Below are 18,157 nucleotides of genomic sequence, written 5' to 3' on the forward strand. Positions count from 1 at the left end.
ACGCGCGCGCGCGCTTTACAACGCGAGCGCGCTTGTTACGTAAGCGACCACGGCGGAAAGAGGCTGGGTGGGGAGGGGAAGGGAGGGGAGGGCGCGGACGTAACCCGACGCTGCTCTGCCTGTCCCCGATGCGTCGTCCTGCGCACCCGAACGCGCGCGCTTTAGATCGAATTTATGATCGCGACTCGCGCGCAGTCTCCGCCTTTCTTATTGTGACATTTATTCGCTACAATCGGCGGAGTTTCCCATTCTCGAAAACTCGTTTTCCGCCGCAACAATCCCTCATTTCAATTTTTTTTCAACAGCGTGATCATTTCATCAACATTCCTTGGATTCCAGAAAATAAAAAACATCTCCACAATCGGATAGAAGGTTCTTATTTTTAGATCGGACAAACTACAACACGCGTGACGACGTGGACTGCTTTTCTCGGGACATCCGCTATACACAGTGTTATGAATCTCAATGCAATGAGAATATACATAGTTACCGTTCTTCGACGATGACGACGACGATGACGACCTTTGCGCCTCCGTAAACGCGATAGCGCAATCTCGCTTACCGCTGCATCCATGCGCGACGATGACGACGGATCGTGCGATAGCGCTCGATTTCTTATCCTTGATCTATAAATGTATTAGAGAATTAGAGAGAGCAAGTACACCTCCCGGGCATATGAGAGAGAGATTATCCGAGCCGAGAGCAAAGTTCCTCCGCGTGTTACGAGAGATCAAATTCGCGATTTCTTCGCGCTTCAATCTCTCGTCGATCGCGATCCGCCTTCCTTGCGTTCCTCATTTCGTTTATTTTCGAATCGAAGGAAAATAAAAGTAGCTCGATAGAGTTTGAGGTAGAGTCAAACGCGCATGCGGGACAAAAATTATATTCAAAAAAATTACTTTGTATTCGAACTTGAGCTACATTCAGCGTCGTATTTATCTCGCACCGATACCACTTGATTTGAATAAGTCTCTGCTGACATTCGCCGATGAATCTTGTTTGGAAACATGAGACCGGATATATGAATATCGTTTTATATAACGCATGTAGAAGCGCCATAGACGTCAATTACGCATCATTGTTAGCTATTTTCCTCACGATGATTAGTCATACGATACACGTCGGCACCTGGCTATCGTATACGCCGATACAAGAAGCGCCCATCTGGTGAACATTGTGATGTTTACGACATCTTAATGCAGTGGAGTGATCGTTTGCGCATGACACACTGCACACTCTGAATGATCTAGAAAATCGAGTCATAATAAAGCAGAATAGAATACAGATATATCGTTCAAGGTTTTGAATGCAGCATTGGAAAAAGTGGGACGGCAAGATCGAGCTTTTAATTAATCGCGCTCTCAGTCATGTCGTACGTATGTGCAGATCGAGGGGGGAAAATGTTCTCGATAGATTCTTGAACGTAAATAAGCCATAAATCAGAGTCGAGTAACGTAGATTGTTTGGTAATAAATAAGCATTTATTACGAGCATTTGATGGCGAATCGAAACGATCGTATCTCGACTAAAATGTCAAGGCGTGAATAATTTTTCGATTATATGAAACGTGAAAAAGGATTCCCCAAAATTTTGACAAAATTATCATTAGCAAAAAATAAAAAAAAAAAAAACATTTTGACACAGAAAGCGATACAATAGAAAAAACAAAATATTTAATAATCTCATAGAGAGATACAGCGTCATAAATTTTGAATATAGTTTTGGAATCTTTTCTAGTCTTCGACTGTAAGAACTATGTTGCCTCTTTTATCTTAAGTGCTTCTCAAACACCTGCACGCTTCTTATTTATCGCCAATAAAATCGTAGACGAGAAAATGAACTAATAATAACTCTCAAAAGATACAGCTGATGTACTAGTCATTACTAGTGTATTCAATTAAATAACGATATTATATTGAATAATAATAATGTATTAATAAAATCATAGTATTAATTATCTTTTAATAGCTTATGCTATATATAGATTTATATACGACAGCTTATAGTCCAATTGAATAAGAAACTCGCGTGTCTGGAATTAATGTCCATTTGAGAAATCTCTAGGTAATTGTATTCGCTCAAGTTAATGTTTTTCAAAAGTTCACATATATTCATACACAATCTTTGCAAGTTTCTAAAAAAAAATTTTCTTTCAATCTAATCTCTTCGCTTTTCAGATGAAGAGAACGACCACGCGCGTGGTCGGAACAATATAATTCGAATCGATCGATCGATCTTTATCCGACTTACATTGAAACGTAAACAAATGCCAGGTCATTGCCTTCCCTCGAATTTTGACGAATATTAGAGCGTTTTATTCGACTCGATATGCGATCTTTTTGCGAGCAGGCGAGCGCATTATCCATTAGTTTTCTGTACTATCATTGGATTAATTTAATTAATTTACTTAATTTTCCGTTCAATTAAATATTGTGCGGCGATACTTAATAGGCCCGATAACACGGCCGATAACGGCCGGCCGTTAATGCAGTTCGGGCTGAAGGGAAAAAGAGGGGAACGTTTTTTGAAACGAAATATCATTATAATCGATTAAGGATTATTTTTCATCGAGGAGAGAAATCATCGCTAATGATAAAACTCGTTAATGTAAGAAATCTTACCATTTTTCATGTCTTTCGCGATTGGCTAATAAACGTGGAATTTTTTCCCGATATTGCGCCATACATCTATCCAGCATCCGTTAAATATGAGGGGGAACGAGTATCTCTTTCTCTCTTCCTTTCATTTGCTCTCTATCCTCTCCGTCATTCTCAACGTAATGTAATAACTATGCTCAACCGGTTTTAATACTTGGATTTTTGATTCGATTTTGACAAAGTCAACTTCCGTCGTTCTCTTCATCTGAAAAGCGAAAGAAGATTAGACTAAAGGAAATTTTTTTTTAGAAGCTCGCAAAGATCGTGTATGAATATATATGTGAACTTTCGAAAAACATTAACTTGAGCGAACAATTACCTAGATTCTTAAAAGGACATTAAAAGGACATAAAAGCGAAGATTAATGTTGGATCGAATTTTCCGTTAAGGAAAATTATAGGATGCAAATCACGCCGTAGAAAATGTTCGCGTGTAGATGAGACAAGTCCCGTTCCGTGATTGTCAAGCCCCGCGTTCGCAAAATTGAATGAAGAATTGGTTTTCGCGCGTGCGTTCGATATCCTCGCGAGTTACACGAATCATCGAGCCAGATCCCTTGCGTATGTTTTTTTCTTTTTTTTTTTTTTTTCCTTAGACGACTCCGGGTCAGTCGGTCATATGTATGTACACACATTTATATACTCTCATACACATATGCATCGTACACGCAGGCGCGGCGCACACAACTAAATGCGCTTATCCCAAGGCCGCGACTTTACTGCTCGCTGACATATCGCGCGCTGCACCGACAACGACGTATGATCTCACTCTCTAGCGCGCGAACGTCCTTCGCGTTCATGATTTTTTTTTCCGTCATTTTCTAACGCCGGATCAAATTGTCGCACTCCAAGCGCGTGCGCTTCTCCTTCTCGCTACGTGTCATCAGGGCTGTATTAAGATGCAGGATGCTTCATATCTATCCAGAGTATGCGCACTGTCAAAATGCAGATAAACAATCATCTGCCAAACAATGACTCTATAAATAACTTGAAATTGTACTATATATGAAATGATATAGCATTTAAATATATACTGAGCTCGACTGAGATCCGTTGCCAATTTACTGTCGTATATGTTTGACAAGTGTGAAGTTTCCACTGATTGAATGCGATAGATGCTGCGTCGACAATGTCGCTTTTCTGCAGCAGATTTCAGTTTACATTTACATACCTAGTTCTGTCTAACAAATAAATAACAATGATATTTAAATGTCTCCTGCCGGTATTCCAACAAATTTAATCCAGCTCTGATGTCTCTCTACGTGGGTGCTCGGCATGCGTGATATCACCATGAATACATAAAATACATATATACACATATGTACATATGCATGCTCTACCGAGATGTATCTATATCTTTTCTTGCTGCGAGGATTAAAAGCCCGTAAAGCATGATAGGAACTGAATGCAGATAAGATATAATTACAGTTTTAATGTGATAAATGTTTACGGTGTGTAACACAATGCACAGTCGATGAAGTTTTTTCCAGTAAATGCATTCGTGCAGTCATACATGTGTGACCACGTAAGGAAACGTCTATGACTAAGGTTATGGCATAACCGGATAACCAAATCGCCGAAGTTTCTCATTTCGCTAAAAATATGGGAAACTTTATGGGTGACATCGTGATCTGGTGCGTTTCAATTTTGATTTTGTGCTAGAAATGCAAATGCGATCAAAAGATCAGCTTAAGATTCCGCTTTTCTCGTTCGCGCACATCAAGAGACAATTAGACGATATAATTTAGTGTAGAATTGTGTCTGTCAAATATTTTCTTATAATGAATTACAGCATGTTTGATATATTATAAGATAGACGAATTCATATCTTTATATAAGAGATGTAAATTTTACACCAAGTATTTAACACTATTTTGTATCATAAAGATTTATATAATTCATATTTATTGCAAGGTAATTAAAAAAGTACATTTGGTAGCTTGCTGCTACTACTTTCAGTCAGTATCGTATTTGGAATCAGCGAAATCATCAAATCGTTGACAAATAATGGAGAAGATATTCTTAAGACATCTACATATAATTGGATCATTCGATTATGTTTAAATCTATTGGGATACGCCACTATATTGCTGCCAGGTTGCCTTATATACAAATATGTACGCTATACAAAATATATTCAAAGAAGTGGTATGTAATCATAAATAATTAATATAAATTTTTAGTTATATGTGATGTCAATTTAAGAAATATTTTTGTGTAGGAAAAGGCTGCATTCCTAGATTGGTACATTCATGTTTTGTGGGACATTGTGAAACAGGACTCTTGGACTCACCTCCGTATACTTCCAATGCTTCCACACAACGTACCCAACGTACTTTTACTCAAGATGCTCTACTCTTGATGTATTGTTTCTTTGGCCTGCAAATCAGCTATCTAACATGGGGCTACTTGCAGGAAAAGATAATGACACAGGTATCTTCGGAATATATATATATATATATATATATATATATATATATATATATATATTTTATAAATATTTTCCAAAACATACTGTTATTTTATTATTGAAATAATTAATGTAATTGATATTTTCTTGATATCTTGATTTTGCTTTTATATATATCAAAGTTGTCTAATTAAATGATCAATTTTTTTCGTACAGGAATATGAAGATGCTTCTGGCAATAAAGCGCGATTTCAAGATTCCCAATTCTTGGTATTTGTAAATCGTATTCTTGCCTTTGCAATGTCAGGATTATATTTACTTATTCAACGTCAGCCACAGCATAAGACGCCATTGTATAAATACGCGTTTTGTTCTTTGTCAAATATCATGAGCAGTTGGTGTCAATACGAAGCTCTGAAGTATGTCAGTTTTCCATCACAGGTGAAGAATTAGAATCATAATTTTATATATATGTTTTTTCACCAATCACTGATATTATTTCTCATAGCAGCACATCATAAAAGCTCGCATAATGTAATATTTTTTTTTTTTTAGGTTTTGGCCAAAGCCTCAAAAATTATTCCTGTTATGATAATGGGAAAAATAATTTCACATACAACATATGAATATTATGAGTATGTTACCGCGATTCTTATTTCCATTGGAATGACTCTTTTTATGTTAGACAGTTCTGATCATAAAAATGGTAATACTGAGTATTAACTCAGAATACAATATATATTTCTCATAAATGTGGTCAAACATTATGACAGACTTATAAATGCTTTCAGATGGAGCTACAACACTCTCCGGTGTCATATTATTGGGAGGCTACTTATTATTAGATAGTTTTACGAGTACCTGGCAAAATGCACTTTTTATAGACTATGGTGTAACGAGCGTACAAATGATGTGCGTAGTTAATATGTTTTCCTGTCTGTTGACTGCAATGTCTCTGTTTCAGCAATCGAGCTTTCCGCTAATATTTTCTTTCATGACAACGGTAATCAATTTTACATTACACATTAATTTTTTTTTTAAGTGTTATATATTACCTAATAATATAATACTAATAATGTTATTGTATAGTACCCTAGGTTTGTAATCGATTGCTTGCTGATATCAATTTGTTCAGCAACGGGTCAATTGTATATTTTTTACACCATTTCAAAATTTGGATCGATTACATTCGTAATTATGATGACTATTCGTCAGGTATGCGATTATAGAATATTATTACTGTATGTAAAAAAAGAAAGAAATAATCGACACAATACTGTTACATAAACAATGTCTGTTGTAGGGTTTGGCGATATTATTGTCTTGCTTGATTTATCATCACGAGATTACCGTTATCGGAGTATTCGGTATACTGTTGGTATTCGGCTCAGTATTTTTACGAATTTATTGCAACAATCGATTACGCGCAATCAGAAGACGGAGAGCCACAGCGAATAGCATAAAACATTAAGAGTTGTATTACTTAGGCAGGGAATTGCAATTGTAATTGTCATAAAAGTAGATTTCCATCAATTGTTCATTGTAATTGCTGTAGGATAGAATTCTGTCATAATTAAGTATGTGTCATTGCAAGCATTAAGTTCAGAATTCTATCCTGTGTTGGTATAATCAACTCTTCGAGGTCATAGTCTCTGTATATTATGTATCGTAAATCTGTAATAGTTTTGATAGCTTTTGATCATACAGATTTTGAGAAATATATTTATTATAAGATTCGTAGTTATATGTTGCATATGCATGCAATGTATTTTAAAAAACAAGTATGGAAGCATGATCTGAAAGAACAATGTTGGTATTATGTAAGTGAGTACTATGTCACTGTATTATTTATTTAAAAAATATTTATTTTGATATAAATACATATACAAACAAATATGTATACAGCAAGCTTTTCTTTCAATACAAACAATTATATTCAATGCAGACATACCACTGAGATTACACAACTTCCTTTTTGCTTTTTTTTTCCTTAGAAATATATTTTTTAAATATATTTCTGTTTAAACATTAAATATATATAAATGGCAGTATTTATATTGTTAATATTAATTATAGAAATTCAAGTTTTTAGCGTAAAACATAATTTTTTCAGTTTTATTCTTACACAATTGCTTTTAAATGAAATAAAGTGGCTACTGAGTACAGTGTGAATATCTTTTAAGAGATTATCATATTGTACAAAATTTAAATTCCATTTATGTTTTAATTCTCAGTCTATGGAATGTAGATGTAGTGTATGTACAAGGCACACTACTCAAATATATAATTTGTTTGTAAAATTTTAAATCTTTGCATTTTATATGCAAGCATATATATGTCAAGGAAAATATAAAAGTAGATTCTTAGCATTTTCCTATAGTAGCCAGTCTTTATTTTTAATATTTAATAAAAGATATTTGCGAAACACCGATGCACACTACATTTCAGTTTATACATGTGTAATGTATTACGCAGAATGCAAATTTACCAAATTCAGGAAAAATATGCGGTACTGTAGATTTGTTTCTTAGATGTAGACATACAATAATTAACATTATTAAGGATGAAGTCTTACTATCTTACAATAGCAACAGCAGACAGCTCAGCCTCATCTGACAAACTGTTAACACTCGGAATGGATTGTTAAGTGAAATGACAAGTGCAAAATAGAATTATCGTGCGACGTGAAACATGAAAAAGCTATATCATTTCTCCGGATTCCGTGGTCGAAAAATGGCTATAAGGCACATAATAGCAATGACCATTTCGGACGTCAATAGAACTAACTGTATGCTACAGAGAATCATCTCTAACTTGAGCACGCGGGACTGCCAAAGGAGGAAATAGAGCGTTGCTAACATGCTAGGAACAGTCAGGACTATCCCAATAAAAATCGGTATTCCACGCTCAGTCAAATTCCCCTTCCTTCCCAGGTAAATCCTGCCACTCTCCGTCGCCATCAGGAAGAACAGTAGCGCAAACTCTGTCAGGGTCTTGCTCGTGCCCGGTGAGGGAAAGTTCGCGACCTTGAACAGTCCCATGCCGAATTCGCACACGGCGAACATACCGAAGTAGAAAGAATTCAGGTACATGAGAATCTCGTAGGTGAGCGACGAATTCGCTATGGTGGGCATTATTCCAGGTTCCCCTTAATTGCTCAGGGCGATTCAATCGACGCGCTTACCAATTCTCGAATCTGCTCCTCTCGGCCGTTTTCAAGAGGAACATTATATCGTGATTATATCGTGTATCTTTCAGCGTCGCCTCATCCCTCTCGCGCTATATAATCCGCGCTCCTTAAAATCTCTCCTTAATATCTCCACTAACTCAATCACGAAAATAATGTTAATCGTGGAAAATATCGTGTTTCCACGCTCCGTGTGTTTATTTTTAACACACCGTACAAGAACTCGAATGGGGGTCTCGAGTCGGATCGTGATATTGCCATTATTAAAAAAAATTATATTCTCGACGCTTTTACTTAAGAAAAAGTAAAGTTTTTATTTGCCACTGTGATTTCAATTAAATTTTAAAGTTTATTTTTGTTTTTTTTTTCTCGTGTTAAGAAGGATGCATTCCGCTTGATCTTACAAATGCTTCGAAATCTTTGGTTACACAGTTAAATGATTTAAAGAATTTGTAGTGGGAAGTGTTGATCACGTGTCAAATGTCACAGTCATCAGCCATTCATATCGAGATCGGTGCCTAGAGTAATTTACAACGATTGACCAATCAAATAAAAAAAAACAAAGATTCTTTGTCCTGATTGGTTAATCAAATGCTATTCTATCTCATAGTTAATTTTTCTCTTCGGATATATTCAGACAAACATGTACTTATACATGGACCAACAAATTTTATTATACATTATTTACGTGTTATGCAAATTTGTCTGATTATATCTTTGTTTTCTTATCAAGCAAAATGATAAAATTAACTATACTATAAAGTTAATAAGACTGATTTAATATTTATTTTTTGTTACTGATTATCAATTTAAATTTCTATCGCAATCGATTTTAAATTTGCTATATTATGAATTTGAATATCGCTAAATTCAATCGTATCGCAAACTCTTATCAAACTACAGATTGAAAATTTAAAATTGAGATTTAACTAATCAGAACAAAAGCAACTAAATTTCTTTGTCCTGATTGGTCAAATTTCAATCTCAATGTTCAATGCGTAGTGTGATACAGGCTTTAAGCGCAGCGCGGCACTATTGAGAAAGAGGTGGGAGGAGACGAAACGCACACGTCATATGTCACGTGATTCACGTCGGCGCACTTCACGCCGCGGGAAGCTTCACTTCCTTGCTCGCAAAATGTCTCTCGCGCGATCGAACTAAAAATTCTTCCGGGATATCATCCAGCTCGCGACATGGACGCGGATAGATTTGGGGAGATGATCGCGAACATCCGCGAAGAAGCGAAGCAGTCGCACTCCGAGTAACGAGAGATCTTGCTCATACGATGTTTGCGAGTCGCGCCGATGTTACTGCGTTCGAATTTCGCGAGATTTCTCGCGTCGTTGCGACGATGTCGCGCGGATGCCACGCGGGGAAAATGGCAATATCGTTGGCGATGCTTCCGTACGGCGTTTACGCGTCCCCAAAACGACGAACCCAATGCCAATAATATGGATCGTAGCTTCACCTCCGCGACCACCACGTTCTCCCGCAATCCGCGCGTTAAGATTCGCGAGCCACAAACAATTGGGCCTGTCGATGACGAAGAGGAGAGGGAGCTGAGCAACGAAGGCATCCTGGAGGAAGTGCGAGAGACGGTTTTAATATTGGCGAGAATCGTAATCGTAAGCTCAGTCGTCACCACCTTGATCGCCGCGTATCTGATAACACGCTTGACGCACACAAATCTGTTTCCCACCGCTCTGCGAAGGGGTAAGCAGAAGATCGTATTTATAAAATATTATCCACAGCTAGTTATTATTGCAAAAAGATCGAGGCAAACGAATAAAATAATTTGTAACATTTCAAATTGTAAACGTGACGTTATATCTGTCAAAATTTATAATTTATACATTAATCTCCATACGTTTTTTGCTCAGAAATAAGAGATTATAAAAATTTTATTTATGCAATGCACATCTTTTGCGAAAATCATTTAATACGTGAAAGCAAGAGGCTGTTATATATCTTTTCTTACATATATTTTTTTTTAGGTATAGAATTTCTTGGACCAATTTTCATCAAGTTCGGCCAATGGATATCGACGCGGAGAGACATCTTTTCGCGAGATATTTGCGACGTGCTCTCTAAATTGCAACGAGACGCGACGCCGCATTCTTGGCTGTACACGGAACGCTTGCTCGAAGCTACGTACGGCTCTTCCTGGCGAGACTTGTTTGCAAAGTTCAATGACGAAGGATTGATCGGCTCGGGATGCTGCGCGCAGGTATGCGGATGAAAATAAATTAGATAGCAGTTATCGATGGATCGGATATATAATTGTACGATAACATTCGGGATATCCGAATGTGTTGTTTTTACGAGAATTTTGCATCGGTAAAGTCGATTTACAGGTGTACAAAGCATGGATCGATTTGGATGCGGTGACACGAAAGTCTCGGATGCGTTCCATGGAAAGTAAGCGAGAGGGTATTTTCTTTTCTTATGTGCGTGTAATGTGAAATCGCGCGAGCCACTTCGCGAAAGGACGTTTTCGCTATATCATTCACTTTGCGTTCGGAATTATTTTTTCTGAAATATTTTTTATGGATATACATAATTCCACACATATGTATAAAAAGACATAAAATATATAAAATCTTATAAAGAGTCTACTAATAATAACTAAAGTATTTACTAAATTCTTCACAGAATAATAAAAAGACAGAGACATAGAAAATTGTTATTCTCTTTCTTGGGTTAAAACAAATTTTTTTTTTTTTGTTGAACTGTGCAATTGAAATAAGGCATTGCTTTTTACTATCTCTGATATTAACGTTTTTACTCTATACAAAAATTCCGGCGGTCAACTCGTCAACTATAAATGACATATCGATAATTTCAGACAAAGCTTTCGACGAAAGCGATGAGTTTGCGTCTACCAGTCCACGTGCCAGGAAATTGCAAGCCGTAGCAGTAAAAGTGTTGCATCCCGGAATCAAAGACCAACTCAAGTACCTTCTTTGAGATATCATGTAGATAACTTTTAATAGTTTTTTTCGACAAAACGTATTGACCCGTCCTCACGATGAACTATGAATGTTTATATTTCTATTGCGATTACATTGGGCATTTTGTTATTAAGTGAAATTAGCATGCTTATAACAGGCAGATTAATAAATTTTGGCGCATCTAGATATTTTTTTTTATCGAGAATAAATCGACATATAAAATTGAACTGAAAAATCTTTTGCAAAACATTGCCGCAACTCGTTATTATTTATTACAAAATACGCCGCATATATTTTCTATTTACTTCAGAAGAGACATCGCGATAATGCGCGGCCTTTCCAAGTGCGCTATGTACTTCATGCCGGAACTGCATTGGCTCAGTCTCACGGATTGCATCGACGAATTCGCGCGCATAATGGAAGATCAAGTAACTTTGCAATGAATATTTCCCACGACTCATCTTTCGCGTAATCTGAGGAATATTTCGTTATAACGAACTCTCTGTCGGGATTCGAGTTTCTCTTCGAGGATATTGAGAACTGGTGTAATTCCGACGAGTTCGTGAGATGCGATCGATGAAAAACAATTGTTTTTATTCGTAACATCATCTGAGAAAAAATTCAAACTGCTGGCTCGTTGAAATTATTCCGGATTATATCTTCGAAGAGAATAATCGAAATTAAAAATGAACGAGAATGTAACGTGCTTATGTTTAATTAAATCGTTATTAATCGTGTTTGCGAAGGTCGACATGCGACTGGAGGCTGCCAATCTCGCGAGATTTTCAGCCAATTTCTCGAGAAGGAATGATATCGTGTTTCCCTATCCTTACATGTACTTGACCCGTCGTAGGATACTCGTGGAGAGTTTCCACGAGGGCACACCGATATCCAATTACCTTGAACATGACGACGCTGTATTACAGAAGAAACTCGCTAGAATAGGCATCGCGGCGATCTTTAAAATGGTTAATATATATAACTCGAGAGTATGAACAATTTTATCATTATTACAAGTTAACTCTGCTTCTCTGAAACATTTTAAGTTTTATCGTCTCAAATATAATAGAATAAAGCATTGATTTTTAGATTAGGATATAGATTTAAAATCTGAATATAAATTTTATACGAAAATATATGTTTTCGAGAGATGGAAAGAAAATTAGTAGCGCATTGTTAGATTTTTTTTGTCAATCGATAATACAATGTACGAGAGAAAAAACGCCGTATCTGATCATAGATATTTAACGATAACTTCATCCACTGTGACCTGCACCCGGGGAACATTCTAGTCGAAAAAGCGGTCGTGCCGAAGGCGGGCCTGTTTAACACCTTTCGACGGATCATTGACCCTGATTACGTAGAGGACAGCCCACGCTTGATCATACTTGATTGTGGCCTAGTGGTATCACTGAATGATCGCTGCCGACAAAATCTCAGGGACGTTTTTTACTCGGTGCTAATGGGAAACGTAAGTCCGAAAGATAACGCCTTCACTTTTTATTGACATACACTTCTTGCTCTCTTGAGCTTTCTTGTTGAAATATTTTTTTATCATTACTTTTCTTTGTATATTTTTACGTACATTTTTCCTCTTTCTTTCTTTATTATATATATATATATATATATATATATATATATATATATATATATATATATATGATATTTGTAATATCTTAATTTTTAATTTTTGAACGAATGTGGTTCTGTATCGATTTCCTATCTTTTTATTTTGTACGAAACATATTCTTCTCGATCAAACGATTAAAATTTCATAAAATGCGTAGGGGGAAATGGCTGCACAATATATCCTGGAGCATAGTTCGTACATGACCCCCGATCCGGATGGTTTCAGACGCTCGATGAGGAACATTGTTAAACTTCATCTTCAAAATCCATTTAACGTTAGTAAGCCCTCTTGCGTATTTCTTGAATCGAAATTTTACTCCTATTTTCAATCTCAGATTTATGAATTCTAAAAGATTTTGATAAATTTAATTTATATTGAGCTTTTTTTACTTTGTACCTCAAATAAGCACATACAGTAGTAAACAAACAGTTTCTTACTTAGAGATTCAAAAGAAGAGCTTTCGGTAAAACTATAGATTAAATAATTCAAAAAGAGAATGATTTATCTGCTTAAAATCTTAAAGTAAATGTTAGATTAAAAATTGAATTCAAAAATGGGAGAAAAATTTTGACTCAATTTGAAATAAATTCAAGAATCATAGAAAAGCGACATTATTGTTTCACAATTTTAATTTATGACTTATGAAATGGTTATTAATTTTCCTAATTCTCCTTTGCATCAATCTCCATTGCTTCTCGGAATCGATCTTCCGTTTCAGTTAATTTTTTTTTACATAGACAATCGCGCGTGCAGATATTGTAGAAAGTACCGGTGCCGTTTCGGTTTCATGACGAATCATCGTAACGACGAGGTAAAATAATGCGATCGTGATTATATAGCGGGAGCATCGATATGCGATCTCGTGCGGATTCAATCAGAACCGATCGACCTCCGAGAAACGTACCACGTGGAGAAAGAAAAGAAGACGACGGCGCGTAGTCGCGCTACGCAATTATGAGGCGTATCGCGTATTAACACGCATGAGGGTAGACTAACCAGTTTTTGATACCGGTATCATCATAATGCCGATAATGGATAATTACGATCATTGAAATTCTAAAGATAGCGTTTCTATCGGAAAGAGAAAAATCTCGGAAGATGATGGACGTTTGATCCGCTTAATTTCCATTCGGGAAAAATCGAATTCGCGCTATTACCCGTGTTTAAAGTAATAATTGCTATATACATCACAGCCGTTTCGAATACCTTTGCAGGTAAACGTGAGTACCGTTGTGTCGGAATTATTCTCCGCGATGGTCCATCATCGAGTCAAGCAGGACGGATCCTTCAGCGGCGTGATTCTCAGCATGATGGTGATCGAGGGTATCGGTCGATGCTTGGATCCGGACATCGATATTTTCGCAGAGATTCTGCCCTTCATCTTCAATAGCATCTATAGCGATTCTAAGTAAAACAGTTTTTTAATGATTTTAAGTAAAAAAAAAAAATAAAATATCAACATTTAACAGTTTCAAAAGATCTTGATCTTTGATAAAATATTTATTTACACATTATATCTTTGTGTTATTTTAATCGAGCGAGTAATAACATAATTGTGGAGACTTTGGAAGGAATTTCGGAAATATTTTACACAAGTTTAATAATGCCATGAAATGATTTGTGAGAAGAGATGGAAAAAAAGATGAGGATTGCCATCTGTTTTTTTTTTTTTTAACGATCCATCACTGAGTAATCGCGTCCGACTCTGAATTCCGGCGAGTGATCAGTTGTCCGTGATCTCTTCCTGGTTGGTCGACCATCTCTTCGGCGCGATCGCACACGTGCGCATACGCGTGAATATCCGATGCCTGTTCCCGCCGTCTTCATACTCACGAATTATACGTATAGATTTATTCCATTCACGCTCATGAATGGAAGTCGGATTATTATATAAGTTGAGACTTTATTTCTTTTTCTACAAAAATCGAATGATTTATGATAATATCACACACGGCAATTTTGTACATACCGAGAATGGCCACTTAAGGAATTGTCGACCCCGGATGCATTCGACGAAACAGCGATATCGCATCTCACAAATTATCAATGATTTATTCAAGTATAATAAATGAGACGGACAAAAAAATATACATCTCTTTATGGGATTTAAAACTAGATCTTATCTTCTATTCTGAATTTTTTCTTTTCAGTTTTTTTAATTTTTTATTCATTTATTCTTTATCCTTTGCTGTATGTTAGGCTTAATTTTTTATTCATTTATTCTTCATCGTTTTATATTCTCATTCTTTATTCATGCCGAAGAGGCAATATCTTCATTAAATTAAACATAGCTTTGCGAAATGGCCAATCACATTTGTCACGTTTGAAATCTTGATTCTTGCGGAATCTTCTTAAAGTAGAAAATGTGTAAAAATATATTCTCTCGATATTTTTGGATTATATTTCTTTTTTTACGTAAGATATTAAATAGAATGATTGTATTTCTCTTCTCTTTCTGCCGGGAATAGTAAATTAAAAATAGACATTGGTTGACGATTAAAATTCTAAGCAACCTGGTACGAGAAATCGAACGTGATGCGTCGCAATAGATTAAAAAAAGATTGAGCGAAGGCCAGACTTTTAGATTTAATTCAATTAGTTGCTCGATCATCTTTGAAAAATTAACAATTTTTTTTTGTTTAGTTTTTAGTATAATCAGCTCTACGTTTTATGAAAAAACCGATCTCATGTTCTTTTTGTTATAAAAAAATTATCAAAAAAAAAAAGATTTGATTTTATTGTATAAAATTAATTCGACGTGAATTAACAATTGGATATTAAGAGCCAATTTCTAATCAATTTCTTGGCAAAACTCAATATTTTTCTCTTATTTTCTCAATCTTATATTTAATATTTATGTGGATATCTTAAGCATATAAGTTACATCATCCTCTTTTGAAGCAATCTAATCTATAATTTTATCGAAATCTCTATTTTTAAACTTATATATGTGGAAAATTGTTTGTTTAGTACAAAATATAGAAATTCAATTCTTATATAAATGAAATCTATTGAATTTCTCTAGAATCTATAAAATATAAAGATTAATTAAAAAATAAAGATTGAAAATATAGGAACAAAACTTCCGACTCTGTGGTCTTTTCAGACATCATGTCTCACGCCGTAAAATATGACAAATTTAATTAAAATATCTTTAGGAAAAATTTTGTGTATATCTTTCTTCGAAACATAAACGATATTTTCGACTATTTAAAAAAAATACTGACAAACTCCTGTCATTGATAGAATAGCGGATATCCTGCAGGATATCCAAATGCGAATATTGTTTGGCTTTTCGCAAGAGAGATCTTTGCTTCACCGCGACTGTTTTGGGAACTCCGGAATCGTTAACTGCGAAGTCACGTTCTCGCTTCACGTGAGACACGCACGCCGGCTCGGTGTCGTGGTTTATTTATGCGTGCGATTATTTCGCGCCGTAGGAACAGATGTTTGCGCGTATACAGGGTGTGCTGAACCTACCGGGTGTTCTTTTTTCCGCCAATAACGGGACGATGAAATAAAACGGTAACCCTTAAAAGACTTTGTTTAAATACGCTTGCAAAATGGAAATACTTTACATAAACATTTACATTTTGACATTTATTTGCAAGAAGACAATTTTATTTCTCTTTAAATTTTATATTACAATATTTAGCTTATAGTTCTTACGACATTCCATCATTGTGGGTACAAGATGCGCCCTTTTTCCCGTAGCCTCTTCAATTGCGCGAAGTAACGGTACGACTTATGAATTAGCATCTATGTTGAGAAAGAATTTGCACGTTTATAATCCTAACTATACTCTTCGGGGCCGAATATTATCGTCGGTTTCGAGGAAATATTTACAAAGTAACACATAGTAGACGATTTGAAAAGAGACTACAACGGGGCAAGTGTGTGTGTGTGTGTATTTAATTAAATACGCAATTGCAAAACTTCCTCAGTTGGTTGGGTCGAATTGCCATTTAAAAAGGAGGTCGCGCTAGATCGTAAAGATTGATTGTATCATTTATTAATATCACGAGAAATTTTATGTTCTACGACGCATTTTTGAACCTACTTATAGAAACATAGCTCCGGTCAGACATACGCAATCGGAGAAACACGACCTACCCGTTCCATACTCAGAGATTAACCCGATCGTGCTTGCCTATCATTAATATTTAAAGCTGAACGTCTACCTTGAGTATCAAACGTGTCGTAAAAATCTCATCTCAGACATTCGTACAAAATGAAGATAACCATGTGTCATTGTCGATCAAAATTTTATCGATTATCGAATTACTTAATATTCAAAATGCATTCACTGATAAATTATATCTACACGTTCTCAACCTAAGACGTAATATAATTATTGACGAAATAGTTTAGTGAAGCGAGCGTGTTTTTGCGCGCAAATTCGGAAGAAGAATAATTGACAAAACGTTAGTTCAATTTATTTTTGAAAATATCTTTTTGAGAAAATATATGAGAAGCAACCAAGAAATTTGAAATGCGATGGATCTTTGTATCCAGCGACTCTATGGTGTTTCGTCTGTCTCACATACAGTTCCTCCCGTATACCATACCGTATCTCCCGGCCTATGCCGTTTCGACGCCTGTGAGACCATTTTCGTTTTATTTCGTGTTGGAATCGAAACGAGTTCCGATAGACGTCTCATTCCATGTGTTCACGCCCCCTATACGCACGATAGAGCTACATCATTTCCCCCTGACCCGGTCTAGCCCGTTCTATGCGCTCGTCCGTTCCACTCCGATCGTCTTACACCTCTGCGGATCGATGGACAAATATTTTTAATCCTCAAACTCAAGAGGTCCCCTTTTAGGCCACCATCTTTTTAGTCGCATCGTTCTAAGATCATTTCGTGAAAAATAGAAATGACTGACTTTTCCCAACGAAAACATCTCGGTCTCCACAGAAGCGAAAGGGAGTCGGCCGAAAATGGCCGGTTTTAGTATACATATGTGTGAGATAGGCTTCTATTTTTATCCCGTTCGAAGTTAATTACATTATGAATATTAATTTGCTGGTTATAAAATTCATTCTAAAGCTCCTCGAAAGATGCGAGGCTCTATCATGAGAACCTGCCATTAATGTCACACACATACACACAATCTTCTTCTCTTTTAAAATTATATATACCGTGGATTCATCTATTTTTCTAATTTTCATCAGTCATTGTCAGAATTTTTGTTTGTTTATTTAAAACGTCTTTGAGATCGCGCGTCATTTCGCTGGTAGATTTTTATTTTCTATCTGACGGTCTGACGGTAAATGACGAGTTTATTTCAATTTTTTTGTGCCGATTCCTAAGTCTTCCTC

The 18,157-nt window shown here is 35.9% G+C and overlaps 3 protein-coding genes and 1 long non-coding RNA gene across 6 annotated transcripts; 2 read left to right on the plus strand and 2 right to left on the minus strand.

Moving 5' to 3' along the window:
* Positions 1-98: 98 nt before the first annotated feature.
* Positions 99-3,787, minus strand: LOC126858128 (uncharacterized). Of its 2 annotated transcripts, XR_007688615.1 has the most exons (4): positions 2,977-3,787; positions 2,622-2,862; positions 900-1,246; positions 99-626 (listed from the first exon to the last, which is right to left on the minus strand). It is a non-coding gene; the product is annotated as an uncharacterized LOC126858128 (long non-coding RNA). The 2 variants fall into 2 exon arrangements; XR_007688614.1 differs by having other exon boundaries at positions 99-1,246.
* Positions 3,788-3,976: 189 nt separating this feature from the next.
* On the plus strand, positions 3,977-6,966 carry LOC126858124 (adenosine 3'-phospho 5'-phosphosulfate transporter 1). Its single transcript, XM_050608185.1, has 8 exons — positions 3,977-4,290; positions 4,596-4,804; positions 4,878-5,089; positions 5,283-5,507; positions 5,622-5,772; positions 5,858-6,069; positions 6,156-6,281; positions 6,370-6,966. The coding sequence occupies exons 1-8, from the start codon at positions 4,259-4,261 to the stop codon at positions 6,535-6,537; spliced, it is 1,335 nt and encodes a 444-aa protein (XP_050464142.1). The 5' UTR covers positions 3,977-4,258; the 3' UTR covers positions 6,538-6,966.
* LOC126858127 (transmembrane protein 216-like) lies at positions 6,911-8,606 on the minus strand. The gene has a single exon (XM_050608188.1). The coding sequence runs from the start codon at positions 8,198-8,200 to the stop codon at positions 7,772-7,774; it is 429 nt and encodes a 142-aa protein (XP_050464145.1). The 5' UTR covers positions 8,201-8,606; the 3' UTR covers positions 6,911-7,771.
* A 769-nt stretch (positions 8,607-9,375) lies between these two features.
* LOC126858122 (uncharacterized aarF domain-containing protein kinase 2-like) lies at positions 9,376-14,482 on the plus strand. 2 transcript variants are annotated; one of them, XM_050608176.1, is made up of 9 exons: positions 9,376-9,966; positions 10,248-10,480; positions 10,608-10,671; positions 11,099-11,207; positions 11,515-11,632; positions 11,951-12,172; positions 12,445-12,675; positions 12,992-13,108; positions 14,049-14,482. In XM_050608176.1, the coding sequence occupies exons 1-9, from the start codon at positions 9,558-9,560 to the stop codon at positions 14,244-14,246; spliced, it is 1,701 nt and encodes a 566-aa protein (XP_050464133.1). In that variant the 5' UTR covers positions 9,376-9,557; the 3' UTR covers positions 14,247-14,482. The 2 variants fall into 2 exon arrangements, with proteins under 2 accessions (XP_050464133.1, XP_050464134.1); XM_050608177.1 differs by lacking the exon at positions 12,992-13,108.
* Positions 14,483-18,157: the final 3,675 nt, after the last annotated feature.

This window comes from Cataglyphis hispanica, chromosome 24 (assembly GCF_021464435.1).
Source record: "Cataglyphis hispanica isolate Lineage 1 chromosome 24, ULB_Chis1_1.0, whole genome shotgun sequence".
Classification (NCBI taxonomy): domain Eukaryota; kingdom Metazoa; phylum Arthropoda; class Insecta; order Hymenoptera; family Formicidae; genus Cataglyphis; species Cataglyphis hispanica.

Bases quoted from the DNA above. Each gene is read 5' to 3' on its own strand.
- LOC126858124 (XM_050608185.1), top strand. From the start codon at position 4,259: ATGGGAAACTTTATGGGTGACATCGTGATCTG. The intron at 5,090-5,282 runs GTATCTTCGGAA...TTTTTCGTACAG, and splicing joins AGGAAAAGATAATGACACAG to GAATATGAAGATGCTTCTGG. The intron at 6,282-6,369 runs GTATGCGATTAT...TGTCTGTTGTAG, and splicing joins TTATGATGACTATTCGTCAG to GGTTTGGCGATATTATTGTC.
- LOC126858127 (XM_050608188.1), bottom strand. From the start codon at position 8,200: ATGCCCACCATAGCGAATTCGTCGCTCACCTACGAGATTCTCATGTAC.
- LOC126858122 (XM_050608176.1), top strand. From the start codon at position 9,558: ATGTTACTGCGTTCGAATTTCGCGAGATTTCTCGCGTCGTTGCGACGA. The intron at 10,672-11,098 runs GTAAGCGAGAGG...CGATAATTTCAG, and splicing joins TCGGATGCGTTCCATGGAAA to ACAAAGCTTTCGACGAAAGC. The intron at 12,676-12,991 runs GTAAGTCCGAAA...TAAAATGCGTAG, and splicing joins ACTCGGTGCTAATGGGAAAC to GGGGAAATGGCTGCACAATA.